This window comes from Podarcis muralis, chromosome 5, assembly GCF_964188315.1.
Source record: "Podarcis muralis chromosome 5, rPodMur119.hap1.1, whole genome shotgun sequence".
NCBI classification, from domain to species: Eukaryota; Metazoa; Chordata; class Lepidosauria; order Squamata; family Lacertidae; genus Podarcis; species Podarcis muralis.
The window spans coordinates 91,221,656-91,244,884 of record NC_135659.1 but is presented as its reverse complement, the minus strand read 5'-3'; the positions used below and the strand labels follow the sequence as shown (position 1 = coordinate 91,244,884).

General features: G+C 42.8%; 1 protein-coding gene across 4 annotated transcripts; it reads right to left on the bottom strand.

The window, feature by feature from the left end:
• Positions 1–7,910: 7,910 nt before the first annotated feature.
• On the bottom strand, positions 7,911–23,168 carry MTG2 (mitochondrial ribosome associated GTPase 2). Of its 4 annotated transcripts, none has more exons than XM_028735380.2 (7): positions 23,028–23,168; positions 20,335–20,514; positions 16,468–16,615; positions 12,443–12,558; positions 11,955–12,173; positions 11,029–11,167; positions 7,911–8,780 (listed from the first exon to the last, which is right to left on the bottom strand). In XM_028735380.2, exons 2-7 carry the CDS (start codon positions 20,506–20,508, stop codon positions 8,386–8,388), a joined length of 1,191 nt encoding a protein of 396 aa, XP_028591213.2. In that variant the 5' UTR covers positions 20,509–20,514; positions 23,028–23,168; the 3' UTR covers positions 7,911–8,385. The 4 variants fall into 4 exon arrangements, with proteins under 4 accessions (XP_028591213.2, XP_028591214.2, XP_077785478.1 ...); XM_028735381.2 differs by having other exon boundaries at positions 23,024–23,117; XM_077929352.1 differs by lacking the exon at positions 23,028–23,168 and adding an exon at positions 22,346–22,429.
• Positions 23,169–23,229: the final 61 nt, after the last annotated feature.

Below are 23,229 nucleotides of genomic sequence, written 5' to 3'. Positions count from 1 at the left end.
TTCTGTTCTCATCCTGAAGCAAAGTTCTTAACCCAAGGTACTATTTCTGGGTTAGCAGAGTCTGTAACCTGAAGCTTCTGTAACCTGAAGCGTCTGTAACCTGAAGCATTTGTAACCCGAGGTACCACTGTATATACATCATTAAGAAAAATCAACAGATATATTTCATGGTATCTGCTATATTCATGGTATTCATGGTATTAGGGGTATTAGGTATTCATGGTATTAGGGGACAGGTCATAGCTCAGGGGTACTGCATCTGCCTTGCATGCCCAAGGTCCCAGGTTCAATTCCCAGCTGGAGAGCTGCTACCAGTTAGTGCAGGCAACACTCAGCAAGATAGACTTGGCATAAGGCAGCTTCCTCTGTTCCATCTCCAAGCTTACTAATTATTCCATGCCCTTTTAAAACACTTTTGTGTAAGATGTTTTATTAGAAACTGCTCAGAGCTTTGCTGTGAAATTGTATATCTGCACGCATAGGCAAACCCGGCCCTCCAGATGTTTTGGGACTACAATTCCCACCATCCCTGACCACTGGTCCTGTTAGATAGGGATCATGGGAGTTGTAGTCCCAAAACATCTGGAGGGCCGAGTTTGCCTAGGCCTGGTATATCCATTTAATGCACCCACAAAAAGTCTTGGGACGAAGTGAGAAGCCATGCCACTTAAGTATCTTCCAATCTTTTCCCTGGAATAAATGGGGTCCTCTTATATTTAAACCGGGTCAAACTTTGGATAGCTTGCCTACCTCTAACAGCCAGCCTTCAACTTTTGTTGTTGTTTAGTCGTTTAGTCATGTCCAATTCTTCGTGACCCCATGGACCAGAGCACGCCAGGCACTTCTGTCTTCCACTGCCTCCCGCAGTTTGGTCAAACTCATGCTGGTAGCTTCGAGAACACTGTCCAACCATCTCGTCCTCTGTCGTCCCCTTCTTCTTGTGCCCTCTCTTCTCATGAGGTGGCCAAAGTACTGGAGCCTCAGCTTCACGATCTGTCCTTCCAGTGAGCACTCAGGGCTGATTTCCTTCAGAATGGATAGGTTTGATCTTCTTGCAGTCCATGGGACTCTCAAGAGTCTCCTTCAGCACCATAATTCAAAAGCATCAATTCTTCGGCGATCAGCCTTCTTTATGGTCCAGCTCTCACTTCCATACATCACTACTGGGGAAACCATAGCTTTAACTATACGAACCTTTGTTGGCAAGGTGACGTCTCTACTTCTCAAGATGCTAGGTTTGTCATTGCTTTTCTCCCAAGAAGCAGGCGTCTTTTAATTTCGTGACTGCTGTCACCATCTGCAGTGATCATGGAGCCCAAGAAAGTAAAATCTCTCACTGCCTCCATTTCTTCCCCTTCTATTTGCCAGGAGGTGATGGGACCAACAGGCATGATCTTCATTTTTTTGATGTTGAGCTTCAGACCATATTTTGCGCTCTCCTCTTTCACCCTCATTAAAAGGTTCTTTAATTCCTCCTCACTTTCTGCCATCAAGGTTGTGTCATCTGCATATCTGAGGCTGTTGATATTTCTTCCGGCAATCTTAATTCCGGCTTGGGATTCATCCAGCCCAGCGTTTCGCATGATGAATTCTGCATATAAGTTAAATAAGCAGGGAGACAATATACAGCCTTGTTGTACTCCTTTCCCAATTTTGAACCAATCAGTTGTTCCATATCCAGTTCTAACTAACTAACTAACTAACTAACTAACTAACTAACTAACTAACTAACTAACTTTCAACTAGGGGTGTAAAAAAGCATCAATTTCCCTTCCACTCTGAATTCAAGTGCACACAGCACTGTTTCCTTTCTGCTTTAGTTCATCTTCTGCCCAAAACTATGCTGTCCGCTGTGGTGAAATTACATAAGCTATGTAATTTATTGCGTAAATTACATTGTCATTTTGTTATTCCACTCCATTCTTTTCAGTGCAAAGCAAACATAATGCAGATGTGGGAAGACAACATAACCAATGACAAACTGATGGCAGATGGGAAGCTACAGCAACCGTGAATCCCAATCCTGTTCACTGGATTGAATTTCCGCTCCCATTTCTGTTGAGAATTGAGAGCAAAAAGGCCTTGCTAATAACTCGAAGCATCTATGCATCAGTGCAGGGCATCCTGCTGGTGAGGCCAGGTAAGTTATTGCTACAGAGATAGCTGAGAATAGTGTGTCAGAGACAAATGAATACCCTCCAACATTTCTCCGATGAAAATAGGGACATCCTATTCCATAATAACAATTTTATTATTTATACACCGCCCATCTGACTGGGTTGCCCCAGCCACTTTGGTTGGCTTCCAACATATATAAAAACATAATGTAACATTAAAAAATTTTTTATAAAAACTTTGCTATACAGGGCTGCCTTCAGACGTCTTCTAAAGGTTGTACAGTCATACCTCGGGTTACAGCCGCTTCAGGTTGCATTTTTTTGGGTTGCAGATCTCCGAAACCTGGAAGTACCGGAACGGGTTACTTCTGGGTTTCGGCGGTCGCACATGCACAGAAGCGCTAAATTGCACTTTGCACATGCGCAGAAGCGCCGAATCGCAACCCGCGCATGTGCAGACGTGGGTTGCGAATGCTGCGGGTTGCAAACTTGCATCCCGCACGGATCACATTCACAACCCGATCGTCCACTGTATAGTTATTTATCTCCTTGGCTCAGGGTCACAAAACTCCATCCCCTCCAATATTTCTCCAATGAAAATAGGAGCATCCTAAGGGAAAGCGGGACATTCTGGAATCAAATCAGAAACCGGGACAGCTTCTGTAAATCCAAGAGTGTCCCTGAAAAATAGGGACATGGAGGGTCTGCAACTGTAGATTTTGGCCATCTCATGAATGCATTAGTTGAGATTCTGGGATTGCAGGGAGTTGGACTGGGAGACCCTCTGTGTCCCTTCTGAGTCTACAATTCTGCGATTCTACTTTCAATACAGCTTAAAATCAGAAATCGGCTGACAATGAGCCCCTGGCTGTAGTCTAAGGCTCATGTAAACAGGCCCTGAGACAAAAGACAGTGTGACACTGGGGCACAGGAGGAAGTTTTACTTTTCCCCCATTATGCAAAGTGCCGGACTCCTTTGCAGCTGCACTGACCAATACTAATTAAAAACATTAATCAGTCCTCCCACTCTGTCGTTTCCCCCCTTTAAGTAAATGGAAGCAATGAGTAAACAAAAGCAGACTTTTCTTGCAAAAGAGCAGTTGCTTAAAAGGGCAATCCAGTGAATAGCAAAGTGCACATTCTTGTTCCTTCCTAGCTGCACAGCATTTTGTATTCTTATAATGGGTAACTAAGGACTGCATTCAAAGCCTTGCAGCCGAAAGGATTAAGGCTTTTAAAAAAAAATATATATATATGCAGAAGCAAAGTCAAGACATTGCCTGTCCGTGATTTTTTTCAACTAACAGAAAACAGCTGCTTATTGCTATTTGTTGCTTTAGATTGGATTGTGCTCACAATCTGTAGCTATGTGTGCTGAAGCGCACTGAAAACAAGGGGCTTAAGCACACTTAATTCTGTACCTTCTCGTGGTTTGCTTAATGAATTACATTCGTTATATCAAGGAAGGAGGACCTGTGCTCCCCCCAGCTGTCACTGGACTCCAACTCCCATCATCCCCAGCCAACGTGGTCAATTGTCAGGGCTGATGGGAGTTGTAGTTTAACAGCATCTGGAGGTTCTGAGGTTCAGGGACCCTGCTTGCAATGTCCACTGACTGTCCATTGGGTATTTCCATAAGCGTCTAGCTGGCTGTCATAGGATAATTCTGCATGCCATGAAACCACATTCCTGTTAGTATAGAGTATTTCAATCACTCTACATGGAGAAGCCGGGGTCAGCATCCCTCCTGTCCCAAAGCCTCCCCTCCCTGATCCTGCCCAATCCTTGCTACATGCAGGAGAATACTGATAGAGGTGTCATGGGCAGATGGGAGATGTTGAACTCCATTGAAGCAGACTCCATAGTATAGATTTCTGCTCTGTTCTTCAGCAGGATTTGGCTATTCTACCAAAGTCAGCAAAAACATTTCTATTTATTTGCAAAAGGCAGAGAAGCTGCAGTTGTAACATGACCTTGCATCTTGGAAAAATGTGATCAAGAGAATAATTTGCAAGTGAAGGGGTACAGTTAGGGTTACCCCCCCCAAAAAAAGCCCTAAAACTGTCTGTGAATTCCCCCCCAGCCAGGCCTCAAAAGCCTCGCCTCGAGCATTTTAAAAACTGCATTTTCCTCTAAGACAAAATGCATTAGCTAAGCATTCCGCGCTTGATGTAACTAAAAAAAAAGATTGCAACAAGGTAGAGAACAGAGCCCATTGTCTTTAAACAATGGAGAAGAGTCAGTGGAAGAAGACTGGAAAAAGTTTAAAGACTATTTATAGAAATACTGTAAAATTAATGAATGTTAGAAAAATGTTGGAATGAAGTTATATGGCTTTAGTAGAAATGTTATAAGGAATTAAGTTTAAATAGATTATTAGAGCATTAAAGGGGAAAATAAGGTTAGAATGTGTTAAGACAATTATAGGATAGAAAATAGAGGAAGATGGAAAGGAATTGCTGAAACAATCAATAGAAGTGGAATACAAAAAGGGAGGTGTGAGGAGGCCGTGGAAATTAGTGAAAGGAGGATAAAACATTGAAATTGGATTGTGTTTTAAATGGTTTTTGTTTTGTTAGTTGTAGGTTAGTGCTTTGTAGTTTTTTTCTTTTTTTGTTATCATTATTACTGTATGGTTTTGTTTTGTTTTTTGGTTTTTTGTAGTGTTGTGTTTAATTTGTTGGAAAATTAATAAATATTATTATTTAAAAGAGAGAGAGAGAGAGAGAACAGAGCCCATTGTCTTCTCAGGCCTTTCTCAGAGCCTTTGGCCTTGCTAAAGAACCACATTGCAACTTGCTTTCTGTCCAGGAACCATGCCAAAGCACAAGAATGAAACAACGGGAACACTCTGAAAACCCTCTCACCCCCTTCCTGGGAAAAGTCCAAAAATGGTCCCAAGACAGCTTTCTGTTCATGCTCAGAGGAACCCCTGGGCAGGACTCTTGAAGAAGGGGGAGGGAACTAGAAAGGGGGGCATAAACTCTGTGCAATGCCTGTGAACTTCGTGCTTGTTTGTGACTTATCACACTTGCTCCTCTGCCCACCCAGGATGGCAGAATAAAGCTCTTTCTCTGGATTTAACCCCTTGGTGTCATTTGGCTCCTTTTCATCCCAGCTCGGGTGCAACATTTTTCCTACCCATGGTTTAAAGGGCCTAAAAAGGCTACACAAGTACAGTGGTACCTCGGGTTAAGTACTTAATTCATTCCAGAGGTCCGTTCTTAACCTGAAACTGTACGTAACCTGAAGCACCACTTTAGCTAATGGGGCCTCCTGCTGCTGCTGCGCCGCCGGAGCACGAATTCTGTTCTCATCATAAAGCAAAGTTCTTAACTTGAAGCACTATGTTATGTACTGAGTTGAATAGGATCCAAACTGCAGCAGTCTGATTGGTCCTAGAACAATAGGATCCAAAAGGCAGCAGTCTGATTGGTCCTAGAATAATAGGATTCAGAATGCAGCAGCCTGATTGGTCCTAGAACAATGCAGCAGTATGATTGGTTGGCAGGAACTACCCAATCATGCTCCAGATAGAAGTGAATCCACAACCTAATTGGCTTACAGTAGAATTCCGGAATTAGCCAATCATGTGCAGCCCATTGTGTAAATAATGTATATAAAGCAGATACTTTGAGGGGACTCCCATTCATTCCTCCTCACCACTATGAGCTGAATAAAGAGCATGAAATTACTTTGCGACTCTGAGTATATTTCACACTATTTCTGGGTTAGCGGAGTCTGTAACCTGAAGCGTATGTAACCCGAGGTACCACTGTATCTGGCAAAAGCAGGATGCACAGATAGTCACTTGCGTGGATAACTTAAACAGATCTAAACAAATTTAGAACGAAACCTGAGCTAAAAGTTGCAGCAATGTGAACTGTTCAAACACATCCAGGCAAGTCTTGCAAGCAGAAATTGTACTGGGGTAGCAACTTACACCAATCATTAACATCAGCTTGGGGCAAGCCAATATTCCATGTAGAAAGTCCCATTTGCTCCTGGGTTAAAACGTTACCCTTGGCCATTTTTCATCCGACAATTGTGGGAACCTGCTGTTCTTTGAGGTGACAATGCCCTTATAGGACAAAGAGAAACACTATCCTCTTCTTTAGTGCAGAAAATGTGCACCTGGGACTGAAAATTACCCTTGATCTGAGTTTGAAGTTATTAAAAAATAATAAGCAAGGTTCTAGCACAAAGGATATATTCACTGGCATTGCACTGGCTGTTCCCACTCTCTTATATTTTGTGTCTTGTTGGGCTTATCCACAATTACCGTACCTTTCCTCTGCTCGTTCAACCTGTGTCTGAGCAGCCTTTATTTTTTTGCTCCTGAGTTTTCCCCATGAAAACTCGCTGTTGACATTTGCTCCGACTGAGCGCTAAAGAGCTGGTTTTTGTGGGGAAAGCTCAGGGCGACCACTCCCCCCCCCAAAAAAACTCCCACCCACTCAGACACAGAGCATTGAAGAGCAGGGCAAAAGGTGAATAAGCCTTTAGTAAAAATAGTGTTTACATAGGTAAAACTGCACATATAGGATCCTTCCCATGGGACTGGAAGTGTTTCCTAATCCACTTTGTAAGAATAGGCTTTGCTCACGGTCCCCACTGTAGATTGGGGATAGAGGGTTGTATCCAACAAATCACAAGGCCTTAACCTTTTCCCTCTCCAAATCTGCTCTGGAGCTTGAGGGAAACCCCAGAACTGATTTGGGTGGTGGCTGGGCAGGGGGGGAGGAAGTCCTATTGAACTAAGGAGACGACTTCATTGGATACAAACTTTAGATTGGCATCATGATTCTGCTGCTTCCATAAAACGTATTTCAGTGAATGTGTGGTTTCTGTTGTAGACAGGGCTAGTATATACCAAACATTAATCAAAAGTAGCATGAAGATTAACAGTCCATGTGGCTTGCTGAAAAAGTTCACCATCATCACTGTCAATAAACCAGTTTTATAAACACAAAATGGTTAGTATTAATTGCTGTGACATGGAAGAGCTGTTGGTGTGCATTTAAGGACATAATCAAAATACACAGGCAACATCCCTAGCTCAAGAAAGATCCAAGCATTAATGCACTCTAGAAACAAACACGAGTAAATCAAGATTGCAGCTTCCTAGTGTGTCATACTCAATGTACACTGGAAGCATGTAATCCCTCTGAAAAAGATGGAGAAATTTCTGGCTTGCGTATGATATGTGTACATTCTGTTTTGTTTAAGGCAACATTTTAAGTGGTTGGTTGGGAAGGAATGCCTCTATTCGTGGAATATGGATGATGGAATCACAAAAGCAGTCACATCACTAAAGAACAAGGTAACTTCAGAGGATACAGGAAGCTACCAAGTCTTTTGTTCATTAGAACATGGGGGCTAAATTAGATATGGCATTTGTCACATAATTCACTCTTGCATAGTTGGGAATGCCCAAGGTGGATGCAGATTATGGCATCAGGGGAAGAGATCTTTAAATTTTTGCCCTGCTGGAGTCCTGACTGGAATCTAATTCTTCCCAAGCCTATTTGCAACGGGCAGCAAACTCCCGCTACTGCCATCAGGTTTACAGGGTGCTTCTCCCTGAACAACACTGTCCCAATATGGTTCAAGCACCTTCATTCCTCTGCCATTTTCAGCTTTTAAGTTAACTATGCAAGCACAAACCATGCGACAAAGACCACACTAGTTTCTCTCTCCTCTGATGCAAATTAGACACTGATTTTTATTTATTTTTTTCTTACAGAGAGAAAAGCAAAGCAAAGGATTCCAGTTCAGGCATCGATACCAAAATGAACACCACCACGATAAGTTTTAATTAAGTCCAGGACACAAATTGGAATTTCAAGCTATTAAAAACAGGGAAATCAGCAGCTGTTGAAGGCACACACATGAAGTAAACAAAACATGTTTTAAAATTACTTTTACACAAGAGACATTTATTCATGTAAATTTATTTCACACAGGCTCATGGAACTAATTTTTACATTTTTATCTAGAATTTCCCAGAAGCTAGACGGTTATTTCCCTTTACATTTCTAATTGAAGGCCGTAGGAAAATACTCATCTTGCTTGGCAATATTTATCTTTTTAGAAGCAGAGTTATCCACTGATTCTGCAAGCTTGGAACATTCTTCTAGAGAAGGTGGGGCGAAACCTCTATGGTTAACTGCTCCAGGGAGACAGAGATTTATTCTGAAAGCAAAGTATTTTGCACCCACTCCACCCACTTTCCACCTACATATGGCCAGAGGATCCCTGTGGCCAGCTACCACTTGACGGGTGCATGGTTCTGTGCTTCTTCTGTTTTGACATACTCATCATACAGTTCTTTCAGGTGCAAAAACAACTCCTCCAGGTTTTCACCTGTCAAAGCAGACAACGGGATGACTTTCTGTCCCACTCGTTCCTTGAGGAGAGACAAATTGCTCTTTGATTGTGGAAGATCAAACTTATTTCCAATGATGGCATGAGGTCTCTTTGACAAGCCTTCTTCATACTGCTCTAGCTCATATTTTAAGTCTTGCAGCTGAGTCCAGGGCTCAGATACCGAGAGATCTAACACAAACAGAAGAAAGCGGCAACGTTCTATGTGCCTCAGGAAGGCTAAGCCCAGCCCCCTGTTTCGATGGGCCCCTTTTATTATCCCAGGGACATCGGCAACTACGGAAACAAAGCAGAACCCAGCAAAAACAATCATTAGTATTCTGGTCATTTGAGCGTGGTCACACAAACGTCAGATTTTGCCTGCAAGACTAGAACCAGAAAGCAGCATCATTCAAGCACACAAAGAACTCCATCTGAAAATTCAGAATGGCAACAAGCAGCCAGCAGGCAGGAGTAGGAAGAGCTGTTATACATTTCCTCCTGAGCATCATACTACAGGGGTCCACAAATATCAGTGTGTCTTGTTGCTGTTTAGTCATTTAGTCATGTCCAACTCTTCGTGACTCCATGGACCAGAGAACGACAGGCACTCCTGTCTTCCACTGCCTCCCGCAGTTTGGTCAAACTCATGTTGGTAGCTTCGAGAACACTGCCAGCATTTATGTGTGCTTCCTATTCACTCTTACCCCTTTTCAGATCCTCTAGCATTTGCAGTGGGCTTTGGAGAGACATGGGGATTTAATTAGTTTGTGCTACGGTATGAAGGAGGTAAAGGGACGCGGGTGGCGCTGTGGGTAAAAGCCTCAGCGCCTAGGGCTTGCCGATCGACAGGTCGGCGGTTCGAATCCCCGCGGCGGGGTGCGCTCCCGTCGTTCAGTCCCAGCGCCTACCAACCTAGCAGTTCGAAAGCACCCCCGGTTGCAAGTAGATAAATAGGGACCACTTACAAGCGGGAAGGTAAACGGCGTTTCCGTGTGCGGCTCTGGCTCGCCAGAGCAGCGATGTCACGCTGACCACGTGACCCGGAAGTGTCTCTGGACAGCGCTGGCCCCCGGCCTCTTGAGTGAGATGGGTGCACAACCCTCGAGTCTGGCAAGACTGGCCCGTACGGGCAGGGGTACCTTTACCTTTTATGAAGGAGGTAAGAAACAGCAATATATAACCAAGCCATGCCATTAGTGCAAGGACATCTGCCTGTGCAGCAGGACTTCCTCTCCTCTCCCCATGCGCGCCCCCCAAATGTTCTGGGGGTACCTCAACCCTCCACAGCAGGTTGGGTAACTGTGCTTGGAGAGGAATGGGAGAGGTAGTTCCATTGAGCAGGAGGACGTCCTTGAACTAACAAGACACCTTTGTTGGATACAGCCCCAAGAGCCTCCCCTGCTGTTTCTTACTTTTCCAAACTGCTTTGCAAGCCTAGAGGGCTTGCCAGGGAAGCATCGCTTTGCTTTATTCATGCTGGGGTTTGGATAAGATCAGAGACAGCGGAGAAACTGCAGCACTTGTGAGAGCTTGTTGGAGGCGGCTGACAAGCTGTTGCCCCTAACTGCCCAAGGCACATCCTAGGAGAATGGATTAGTGGATGCTTGTTCAAAGCAGATACTCATTCTTGTGCTTGGGGATTTGAAAGAAAATGTTCTCGGCAACACCGTTCAGTAGTTTCTATGTGAATAAAGCAGACCAATTAGAGATGACACAAGGCACTGCCTCTTCCAAAATGGTTAGCTTTAATACCCTCCCATAGGAGTCCACAGATACTGGGGTTAGCTTGGTAGACAGCATCTATTTATCCTTGCTACCAACTTCCCCTTCCCTGCTCTTTTTCAAATCTTCAGGCATATGCAGAGGGGAAGAGGTAGTGCAGCAATGTGACTACTCGACCTCTGCTTATTTTGGCTTGTGAGATCCAGCTGGGGAAGGACTGACAAGGAGGGTCCAGGGTCGATTTTCCATGGGTAATTCCCTTGCACACCCAATTCATCAGGCTGATGGGCTGTAAACCCTAAGCCTGCTTTCCCTTGCCAATGCCCAATCGGGAAAGTCTTCAAGGTTCCTGACTCCAATGGCATGATTTGGGCAAAACAGCCTCATGAGCCAAATAATAATAGTAATTTGAACCCCTGTTGTTTAGTCTGTAGACTAGAGTCATCCCACAAATATTGCAGGACTAATGTATTTATTACCAAACAGGAGACAAGTATCTTAATGTTGTCAAGTCTCTTAGCTGTGCTATGATTAGCTCTGTTCTTACCTTGTTTTCTTTTAATAATTGTTTTAAGTGAGGCTTTGATTTTGTATTTAGGCCAGCTGATCACAGTAAGCACAGGACTGCCAAAAGAAGTATGGGGTATTTGTTCTACCACCCTACAGCCGAAGATCGCAAGCCAGTTGACAATAGAAATACACAAAAATATACACCATGTGACTATGATACACAATTTTCTTTTTGCTCTTTCAAGAGGAAATGCGATGGCAGCTCAATAAAAATATTAAGCACTTGAAATGAAGCCTTATAAAAACATACCTGCAACTTGCTCATAGTTTTCATAGTGAACAATGCCTACATGCGGATTTAAGGTTGTGAATGGGTAAGAAGCCACTGCTGGTTTTGCATTGGAGATGGCTCGCAACAGCGAAGACTTCCCAGCGTTAGGGAATCCTACCTGAAATAAAGAGCCCAATCTGGGTTATTTAGAAGGCAGGTCTCTAGGCACACTGTTCAGACACATCACTGTTTGGCTGAAGCTAGAACATTGCATTTTAATATATAGGTGCGCATAGACAGGGTTTGTGAAAATGCTGCACCCACATGCTTCACCATGATACGTGTTGTTCATAATGGCTAGAGCCCAGGTTTTCCAGTTGTTACTACTGTGAACATCATCAGCCTCCAAGTCAAGAGATCCAATCAGGAAAGCACATGCACACACACCAGTACAAATCAAAGTACTACATTTTTAAAGTCATATCTCCCTCAGTAAAGGTATAAAAAAAAAAGGTAAAGGACCCCTGGACCGTTAAGTCAAGTCAAAGGTGACTATGGGGTTGTGGCACTCATCTCGCTTTTAGGCCAAGGGAGCCGGCGTTTGTCCACAGACAGCTTTCCAGGTCATGTGGCCAGCATGACTAAACCGCTTCTGGCACAACAGAACACCGTGACGGAAACCAGGGTGCACTGAAATACCATTTATCATCACGCCGCAGCGGAACCTATTTATCTACTTGCACTGGCGTGCTTTCAAACTGCTAGGAGCTGGAACAGAGCAATGGGAGCTCACCCCGTCGTGGGGATTTGAGCCGCCAGCCTTCAGACTGGCAAGCCCAAGAGGCTCAGTGGTTTAGACCACAGCGCCTCCTGCATCCCTCCACATTATGGAGCTATTTCTAACTAAACAATGAAGGTTTGTTCCTCCAGAGTCAAATGTTCTACCGAAAAAAAGGCAGACTCACCATCCCTGCATGGGCCATGGTTTTAAGCTCCAAATGGAGAATTTTTTCTTGACCTGGTTCACCCTTAGTAGCAGTTGTTGGCGCTCGATTGTCATTGGCCAGAAAGAAACGGTTGCCTTTCCCTCCAGCTCCACCATAGGCTGCAACATACTCCTCACCATGATGGTTGAGATCAGCCACAATTGTACAGTCCTCTTTAACCACCGTACCAATGGGAACCTTGAAAGTAAAAAGAAAGTTAAGCAAAGCAAAGCAAATACGACCATTTGCAATGTGCTGCAATTTGCTTATGCCTGAGTGCAAGCAGAGATCCAAATAGTCCCAGCAAGCTCTCCGAACTCTCTCACATGGATGAAGTATGCCTGTAAGCGTTTAAAAGGCTGAAAATTAGAGAATTAAGTTGTGTTATGGGGCAGCAAATGAAGACAATTACTTTAAAAATAATAATGAAATGTATAAAACTTAAAATTAAAACGTTAGCTGCTTACCTTAACATAGATAGTTTTACCAGCAGCTCCATAACAGTTTTTGCTCCCTCCATTTACTCCATTGACACCTCGATAGAGTGAGAGAAGAGAAGCCAAGGATCTGACTTGCTTATCCACTGTAAAGCAAGATTCAAAATGTTTGAAGTGTACAGTACTCCTATTAGATAAATTTCCTTGTCTGCATGTGCAAATCAAATGATTCCAAGATGAGGACACATCCTTAATGTCAGAGAATGTTGTGTCTGCTCTACCCAGCAGAGGACACTGGAACAAAGCAATACTAGGAGTGATCAGGTGTTCTTATGCTCGCCTGCCTAAACCATATTAGAATGCTAACAATGTATTAATGTACATTAAAATGTTTTTGAAAGCAATGTCTTTCAGAAGGTAACTTCGCTTGTGATCACCAAACCAAAATATTTCAATGATCTTAGGAAGACAACTTGAAAAATGCCAAAAAATAAAAAAATTAAAATTGTTTCACAACTTGTTCTACACACTTTGTTTTCAGTAGTTAAAAACTGCCAAAATTCATTAATCCATTCTGTCGACGATAAGCACACTTTGGTTCATTATCTTATTTTGGCTATCTTAGATTATTGTAATTCTCTATTCCCATTTTAAGCATCCTAGTTTATCTTGAATTCTGCCACCCAAGTTCGGCTTTTTTTCTTGTATCCCCCCCCCCCCCACCGCATACAAATATATTATTATTATTTATTATACTTATATACCACCCTTCATCCAAAGCTCACAGGGTGGTTTACAGTATAAAACACAGGCATCATGTTCCTTTTCTTTGGATTACTTTATGGTGGTAATGTTACCATATTATGCTAAATTTCAGGTAGCATCTTGGATCAAATGATCCCACCATTCAAGTAGAAGGCACTTCTAAGTGTAGTAAATCTCTGTGAGCTGCCTTGATCCTGGATCTAGAGGAGGGATAAAGAACCTCTGGTTCTCCAAAATGTTGCTGGAGTCCAGTTCCCATCAATCCCAGCCAGCACGGCCAGTGGTCAGGGATGATGGAAGTTGTAGTTGTAGTACAGAAACACTTAAAAAGGTAAAGGGACCCCTGACCATTAGGTCCAGTCGTGACCGACTCTGGGGTTGCGGCGCTCATCTCGCTCTATGGGCCGAGGGAGCCGGCGTTTGTCCGCAGACAGCTTCTGGGTCATGTGGCCAGCATGACAAAGCCGCTTCTGGCAAACCAGAGCAGCACACGGAAACGCCGTTTACCTTCCCGCCGGAGCGGTTCCTATTTATCTACTTGCACTTTGACGTGCTTTCGAACTGCTAGGTTGACAGGAGCTGGGACCGAGCAACGGGAGCTCACCCCGTCACAAGGATTCGAACCGCCGACCTTCTGATCAGCAAGTCCTAGGCTCAGTGGTTTAACCCACAGCGCCACCTGTGTCCCACAGAAACACTTGGAAGACAGTAAATTTCTCATCCTCGCTCTTGAGGGTCAGCAGAATGGGTGAAATGAACAAACCCTCATGAGCACAAGCAAATTCTGCTTGACTTATAGGATCTTTGGATCAAAATTTGTGTTTTTTGTTCCACTCCCCCCCACCTTTTTCTCCAATTCATCTTCTTGATTATTTGTGTCCTCTTGATCATTTGTGTTCTCTTCTTTGATAAGTCTCATACATTTCCTTCTGCTTTGCACCTTTCTGCTCTTTCCTCTTTTTGCTTCTTTTAATGGAATTCATTGCCAGCCTATAGTTGGTTAATTCATTCTTATTTCCTTACTTAAATATGGCTCACAGATTAAAGCGATAACAGAGTTATTATGGTTTACATTTTTACATTCTCCTTCTCTTCCTCTAGATTCAATTATGTGTCTTTTTTGTCTATACTGTATGAGAAAACAAGCTATTTAGGCACAGACCTGTTTCTGTTTGTACTCAATACCACACCGAGTCTTTTTAGGTGCTCAAATAATAATTATTATTATTACTGCAGCTAAGCTGCTTAAGACAGTACTTTGCAAAAGATGGAACTGTGATTACCATGCACTTTGTATATAAGGAGCTTAAGAAAGTTTCTGGAATGCAAGTTAAGATACAAAAAACCCCAGTGCCACAAAATAACCACCAAACATTTTACAGCTACTGATGCATTCGGTAAAGAGGTTCAAGCTATGTGTTTGTGAAGAATGGCTCTTCACGTGGAAGAGAGCATGTTCAATCTAAAATAGTTTACTTTTCATTGTATTGGAATTGCCTTTTCAAAGCTTGCAATTTCAGCACAATTACTGAGCAGAAAATACACAGGAATTGCGCTATCACCTAATGTAGAGCTCGTCAAATGAGCAAAAGCATTACACAACCAGCACTGTGCCCATGCAGCCACTGACAGCTTAGTCTAGGCATGCTGTGGGTATGGGAGTTTGAACATTCAGCAGCAAGCTTGGAAAAGAATGCAATCATATGCACACTTAGATGGGTGCAAGCCCCAGTGAACACAGTGAAGCCTACTTAAGTGTAGGAATGCATAGAACTGAGCTGCATTAGGGCAGAACTCCCAGGATGACTTCGGTGTGCAATACTTGAGCCATCCATTCAAAGTTTGATCTGTTTAAGCACCATTCCGATCAATGGAGCATAAGCACACACACTTAGATTCTAGTGGAGGCTGGACTGATTTATACATTATGAATGCCATAGATGGAAGATACTTTTACGCAGCAAGTCTGTGTGTCTGTAAATTTCTATGCAACTTCTATGCAACTTATATATAGCATAGAAGTGCCCCCTTTAGACAATTCAAGGAGATTCCAGCTAAACATTAGGAAGAACTTTCTGACAGCAAGAGCTGTTTGACAGTGGAACAGACTCCCTTGGAAGGTGGTGAGCTCTCCGTCACTGGAGGTTTATTAAGCAGAGGTTGGATAGCCATCTGTCATGGATGCTTAAGTTATGATGCCTACACTGCAGTGGGTTGGACTTGATGATCCTTGGGAACCCTTCCAAGTCTACAGTTTAATGGAACACCACTGGGTGCAAGCAATTAATCTGCCCATGTTTATTCTGGGCATCCACCAGTATAGGAGCTGCCTCTTCTCTCAGAGAATTTCTGCCTTGTGGAACACAGGTGCTAATATGCAGTTTCAAGGCTGTTTCTAAGCACCTTTGGTAAGCACTCTCAATAATGTTTTTCTATTCCACTTAGGTCATTATGCCACTCTCATCACCACAATGCTGAAGCACAACCCATAAGTATATTATAAGTGTGTTATATAAGTGTATTATTATGGTAGCTTTTGGCTTCAAGGGGGAAAATGGTATCGACTTTCATGCATAAAAGCAAGGTCACAGAGATGTGCTTTCTATTACTTCCAGAGAGTGAACCTTCTAATATCTCTACAGCATATGCACATAATTCATGTCAAGTTGTCAACTAGCTGGATCCTCTCTTTACAGTGATTCATCCCAAATAAACTGAGCTATGCATAAAATGCTTTCTTGTTTTTGGAAAACTATTTTTAGATTAATTTCAGGCTGGTCCAGTTATATACAGTGGTGCCTTGCAAGACGAAAAGAATCCGTTCCGCGATTCTTTTCGTCTAGCAGTTTTTTCGTCTTGCGAAGCAACCCCATTAGCGGCTAAGCGGATTAGCGCTATTAGCGGGCTTAGCGGCTAAGCTGTTAAAAGACTATTAACGGCTTAGCGGCTTTGAAAAAGGGGGGGGGGAGCGGGGGGGAAATGGCAAGCCCATAGGGAAATTCGTCTTGCGAAGCGCCTCCGCAACGGAAAACCCTTTCGTCTTGCGGGTTTTTCGTCTTGCGAGGCATTCGTCTTGCGGGGCACCACTGTACTGCTTTTTGTTAAATGTAAAACATTGTGTTGGATTTTGAGTTTTACATTACTTGCATTGAAATTATTTTATGTATTGCATTCTATTTTAATTATTTTATTGATTTTTGTAAACTGCCCAAAGAACTTTGGTTGAAGGGCAGTCTAGAAACAAAATAAACAAACGTATCAAGATTTGTGCAAGAGATATTATCTCTTACCTTTCAGTATAATGTCTCCCCCATCTCCTCCATCTCCACCATCAGGACCTCCATATATTTTTCTAGGCTCACTGTGGAAACAGCTGATACCATCACCTCCTTTGCCTCCTACCACATATACCCTTCGATGATCTACAAAGTATCGGGTCTGAAATAGGGAGAAACACTAGTTAGAAAAGCAAATCAGGACATTTAAGAAATTTTCAATTCTAAACCTACTAGGAATTAAATTTCCATTTGATAAGCGAGAGGCATTTAAAGTCTACTAGGAATTAAATTTCCATTTGATAAGAGAGAGAGAGAGATGCATATTGCATTTAAGGTACCAGCCAGATAAATTTATCTGGCATTTATTACCTAGCAAAAATTCTTATACTCAAGGCCACAGACTGAGATAGGTATATTCTGGAGGACTGATCCATCCCTTGGATGTTTTCGACATTTCTCAGAATTCTATCAGTTCTTCAGTAAAAAGGAAACTTGATTCCACATTCCAGTGTTCTAGGCAATTATTGCAAAGGCACTAGTATGGCCAACAAGCAATTATGCATCTATTTCGTATAGTGACCAATGAAGGAAAAGGGGGCAGATTTTCCATACTAGTATATTATGTTTTCCATGAAGTAGCTCTTGAAAAGCACTGATTCAGTTGGTTCAAAATGCCATTGCCAGAATGTTTGGCACTGTCCAGCCACAGCAGGTTCCGCTGTTGTTTGAACTGGTCATACATTTCTTTTCATTCAAATTGCTCATTTTCACCTTTAAAGTCCTAAATAGCTAGGACTTCCCCTCCTGCAGCTCTCCTTATGCACTCTAACAAACCCTGATGGTACTGCCCTGGTTTCTCCTGCTGAATGAGAAGCCATATGAAGGATTTGGTATTTTATTATGCAAGACACTTTACAGGGAAATACACCTGGCCCCTTCTTCATTTTCATTCCAAGTAAAGTGGGAAGGTCTATAAGCTCAGGGCTTTGCATGCAAAAGGCCCCAGGTCCAGTTCCTGGCATCTCTAAGTTGGGCCTGTCATTGAAGAAAGAATACCAAAAGAGATGAACAAATGCTCCGACTTGATAGAAGGCAGCTTCCTATATTCCTAGTTGCACCCAGTCCCCATTTCTCAAGGGTATTCTTTTTCAGCTTATGATCAGAAGAGAGGAGCAAATACAGCAAGCAGTCCTCCTCCTCATACAGTGCCTCTTGTTGGGATACAAAGTGCTTCACTGTTATCTAATTTATTCCAAGGCAGCGGCATTCAGTTTGTTCAGGGACCCTTGGAGACTTATCAGGGGCTCCTCTGCGAAAGGACTGACAATGACAGGTAAGTTTGCCTTAAAGAGAACTTGCTCACTGTTAGTGGACCTTGCCCTGCAATGCAGTGCTGCAAGGAAGAGGTGGGTATGTTCAAAAGGGCACTCTTGTGCTGCCAACAAGACACAACAAGTTTGGACCAGTGGCCTGCCTGAACCGCGTAGGCATCCAGAATATGTCCCCAAATGCTCTATGGTAGGTTGGAGATCCACGGCAGACATGAAAAGCTTCCTCAACAGAGGCTGATGTGGAAAGTGCTCCCTGAGGTTACAGAGCTCAAAATACAGTAATGTATCTGAACCATGAAAGGGGCAGAGGGAGGAAACGGTTAATTTATTGTAGTGTTCACTAACACAACCCAGGTATGCTGTAAAAACAGCATTCAGCATTTAAAGGACATATTTATCTAGCATTTTCCCCTTCTTGGAGGAGAAAAGCTGTAGCTATCCCAACAGCAATCTCACTGGCCCAGCAGTTACAATTCATTTTTTATTTCACTTTTCAACTCTTCTTCTTGCTGTAATATAGCCAAGTAATTGCTATGTTCCCTGTGAGTTTTTAAAAAATATAATCTATAAATCAGTACAGAATTACTGGTGATATCTTAAGTCTTGTGATAACACCAAAGAATTATAGTTCGTTTTTTAAAGCACAAGCAGCTGGAAGGGAATTGATTGCCACAAACATGGCCAGTTAGGCAAATGCTGCAGAGAAAGGTTCAGGACATTGAAAATAACGCAGGGTGAGTGCCTGGGCAAAATGCAGGTGGCCAGCTGTGTGCTTAAGTTGTGACAATCTTTGAGGAAAAGAACATTTTCTGAATTTACATAGCATCACCAAGTGGTTAAAACAGCAAACTGCTGCCTTAAATTACTCAAAAGCAGCACAATAGTTGCCCTTTCTCTGTGGTTTGTTGCTAACAGGATTTATAAGCTTGCAATCTCAAACACATTGCAAATTAAGTTGAACAAAAGAGCCCTTTCATCAACAGAGAGGATTATGCAGCCATATTTTTCACAAGATGCGTTTGTGATCTCACGATAAATAGCCACAATATGTACTCTAGTAACCTTAGTTATCAAACGTATCTTCAGCTTGTGAGCTGATCAGTACTTGACAGAGGCAGTTCTGAGCACAGACTATCTCGTGATTTGGCCAGGGATTCATGCACAAAAAGCAGGATGCGCAGGGCAGGGCTATCCACCATTATCCACAAGGGCTATCCAACTGAAAAATATACTTGAAGAGAAAAAATGACTGGCACATCTGCATTATTAACACAAACTTGCCATGTAAATCTGAAGTTCCTATTGTTGTTGTTATTAAATTTGTATATGAAATTAAGGCCAAATACAATCTAAATCTTACACAAGTACTTAATGCACAACCTCGCAGTACAGAAACAAACAGAATTAGCAAGATATGGACACACAACTTAGCTTATTATTAGTCATTTGATAAAAGAAGCATTTTTGTTAAGGTAAGTGAACTATGGCCCCAACTATCTACAATTGTCAAAAATCTTGCAGCTGAATTCTAACTAACAAGAGGCTTCGAAGCCATTTTGCAGCCCCACTAAAAGCCAAATAATGAAGTGACATTGAGACCCCTTATTCTTACATGTATGCACAAGAGCAAGTATGATACAGTAAACAGAGCACTGAACTTGGAATGGAGAGAGATTGGTTCATCAAATCCTGCTCAGCCTTGTAACCAGCTGGCTGTCTACCACCTCCCATCCTGAACTCTCTATAAGATGGCTGTCAGGATAAGAAGGAAGTGGTAGCAGGGAGAAACTATGTATGGTGTCTGGTACTCCTGGGAGAATGGGAGTGGGGAAATGGAAATTTAGCAAATAAACAAAGATAACATACAGTTCATTCCTATATATCTTTACTTAGGGAAGTAAAGATTGCAGCCTTTTTCAACCTGTTTATAGGATTACAGTGGTACCTCAGGTTACATACGCTTCAGGTTACATACGTTTCAGGTTACAGACTCTGCTAACCCAGAAATTGGGCTTTAGGTTAAGAACTTTGTTTCAGGATGAGAACAGAAATCGTGCTCTGGTGGCGCGGCAGCAGCAGGAGGCCCCATTAGCTAAAGTGGTGCTTCAGGTTAAGAACAGTTTCAGGTTAAGTACGGATCTCCGGAACGAATTAAGTACTTAACTTGAGGTACCACTGTACTTCTATGATCATGTAAGTCAGGATGTCTGTATCCTAAAAACACTTGCATGCAAAATTTCTGTTGTAACACAATTTAAAGAAACAAAGTAGACATTGCTAAGGGTTTTCAAATAGTATTTCTGCCTTATCATCCTGTAATCTTCACATGAAAATGCCAGAGTTCTTACCAAATGCTTACTAATAAATGTTTAGCTTAATGTTTTCTGTTTTTGTATTATGTCTTAAATTTACAAAGGCTTTTAAATCAATGCGTTATAGGAAAGTGGAAGTCAGGGAACTGCAAAAGCAAGTAAGAGAAGACAAGAAATATATTGGAGCACCACTAAATTTAATTTGCAGCTAAACTGAATATTTTTCAAGACTTTACCAGCTTCTTTTCTGAAAGGTCTCTTTTATGTCCCAGTCGCCGAGACTTGGAACACCTTGTGCAGGTTGTGCTAAGATTCCTGTGCCAGCTCTTCTGAGGTAAGTAACTCTGTATGAGTGAATGTGTCACTCTCCATTGGCTTTCCAACCAAGCTCTGATGGGTATTTGTTGCATATTTGCCTATCAAGGGAGAAAAACAGTGCCGCTGAGATCGAGACATACTAAAGAGCAAACATTGAGAAAACAAGAAGTGCCAATGTATCAAAACTGAACACAAATTCCTTCTTGAAAAGACCAATTATGCACAGCTGCTTCCACTTCTGAGTTGCAGTGGTTGTGAAAGGGCTGGAAAATCAAGTACACTTAACTGATGAATTGCTGCCCTCACAAGAGCATTCTCACAAACGCTTTTGTTATTGCAGAACTCCCCCAGATCAGTCCTGCTATTCTGTGTAGATAATAAAGGTACCTCAGTCATCGAAACACTTATCCTTGCGCATCCCACATTTGCAGAAACAAACTGGCATGTTGAGAATATGGAACGAATGCAGTCATACTTTGTTACGTGATGGCACAACTGTCTGGTTATTTTAACTTTTATAATATAAAATCAAGTCTCCAACATTCTGTCACGCTTAAGCACAATTAAGAATCAGAACCCAGAATGCAACAATTCAGATGAACGGGTAGGCTTGATTCAGTTGGCAGGCTCACCAGTGACAGGAAGCAGGTTAATCCCTCTCTTTCCTTGAAGGTTTTTAAGATGAGGTTGGTTGGCCATCTGTCATAAATGCTTTCCTTGAGATTCCTGCATGGCAGGTGGTTGAACTAAATGATCCTTGTGGTCCCTTCCAATTCTACAGTTCAGTAGTACAGTCTAACTGTATTCATTTACCTTCTCTGATATAAGAAAATAACTATCACTCAGTCCCGTGGGCATGTGTAAAAGATCTGCACTTAGGGACACTTTCAAAGCAAGGGCAAAACAAGCACTCCAACAGAGTGGCACGACAGTGATACTAGGAGGGTGCAATGGACTGCAGTTCGCACCAACACAATGTACCAGCTTCCTGGTATGTGCCCTGTTGTTGCTTATAGGCAGAAGACAGTTTACCACAGTGCAAGCACACTAGCAAGAGCACCAGATTGCTTCTTCACCAGATTGTTTGGTGTTTTACTATGTTTTCATATATGCTGTAAGCCGCCTAGATGGGCGAGGTATAAATAATAAAATTATTATTACTGTATTACTATTATTATTGTTGTTGTTGTTGTTGTTGTTCTAGTTAGTGTATTTAGCACATTTATATCTTCCTTTTTCTTCCAGCACAAAACCCAAGACATGGAGTTCTCAGATGGTCACCTTTCGCAAGTGCTGACCATACCCAGGCTTGATTGGCTTCACCACAGTTACCGCACAATGTTTTGTGTTGTGAACAGCCACATAATGTGGCAAGGACCAGTAGAATGAAAAAACAAGTTAGACTGCCAACCTATAGTGACTTAGCCAAGACCAAGCCCAACTGAAGGCAGTGGGAGATTATTTCTGAGTAAACACATGCAGGACTGCACTGCTAGTCATCCTGGTGGGATAGGAGTGTCTGAGACTACTAACCAGAATGATAAATACAGCACATGCCTATTTTATTTTTATTGTGTGTTTTAATTATGGATTTAATTCACACTTGTAAACCGCCTATTTTGGCATTAAGCTGATTAAACAGCAACAAGTCTTGGGACTAAAGCCTAGCCACAGCAGTTAATGCGCTGGCTGCTTCAAAACTGGATTACTGCAATGCGCTCTGTGTGGAGCTTCCCTTGTGCATGATCCGGAAGCTGCAATTAGTGCAGAATTCAGTGGCACAATTGCTGGCAGAAGTGAGGCCTTGTCACCTGTGCTCAGAGACCTGCACTGGTTGCCGGTTTGCTACTGGGCCAGGTCCAAGGGGCTGGTATTAGCATACAAAGCCCCTAACAACTTGGGACCAGCGTAGCTACGATATTGCCTTACCCTACATGCGCCCACTCGGCTGCTTCGATCTGATCGGAATTGGCACTTACAGATGGCACCACACAACATCCGCAGCACATCTGCGTGAAAAGCTCAGGATCGTTCCATGTGGGAGCACCTGCACTTTGGGACACCCTGCACAATTGGAACCAAATCAACAACTGCACTCTTTTTCAGTGCGCTCTTCTGTTTAGACAAGCCTAACAGGATACTTAAAGAGAGCTGAGGTCATTTTCACCTGATTTGGCATTTTTAACTTCTGCGTGTTAAAGCAGCACTGTGAATCTTTCTCGGTCTTATGTTTGTTTGTTTGATCTTTTTGTAACCACATAAATACATACTGCAGCAGCAGCTCCCCCAGCCTGCCCAGCACATTTTCTGAGGCAAATATCTAGCTGCCCATGGACTTTTTCTTGTTTTCCACAGAAGGCCGGCCCCCCTCAGCTCAACCGCCTTTCTCACTGACACACACGCAGCGCATCTCGCTCCCCACTTCTCCGCCCTCCATATATATTCACATATATGTATGAATGAGATATATATATATATCCCTCTCACGCCCAATGATTTTATCGTGTTTTCTTCTCGTTTTTTAGGCACCCAGGGGTTTTTTTTGTACGGTTTGTTTGTAAAAGAAAAAGAAACGGCATACGCGTAAATTTTAAAAAAAAGTCTCACCCACCCCAAGCTTTTATCCTAGCTCCGCCATTTTCTGACAGGCTTTGCCCATCCGCGGGTTCAGCATCACACGCCTGACGTCACAGCCGCGCGCCGCGGGCGCGGAAAGAGAAAGCGGTGGCGAGGGCGGGTCGGGGCAGCAAAGACGTCAGCCACCCCTTTCGCTGCCTCGCGCCAAGCAGCTGTCGCGCAGACGCAGTTCTAGT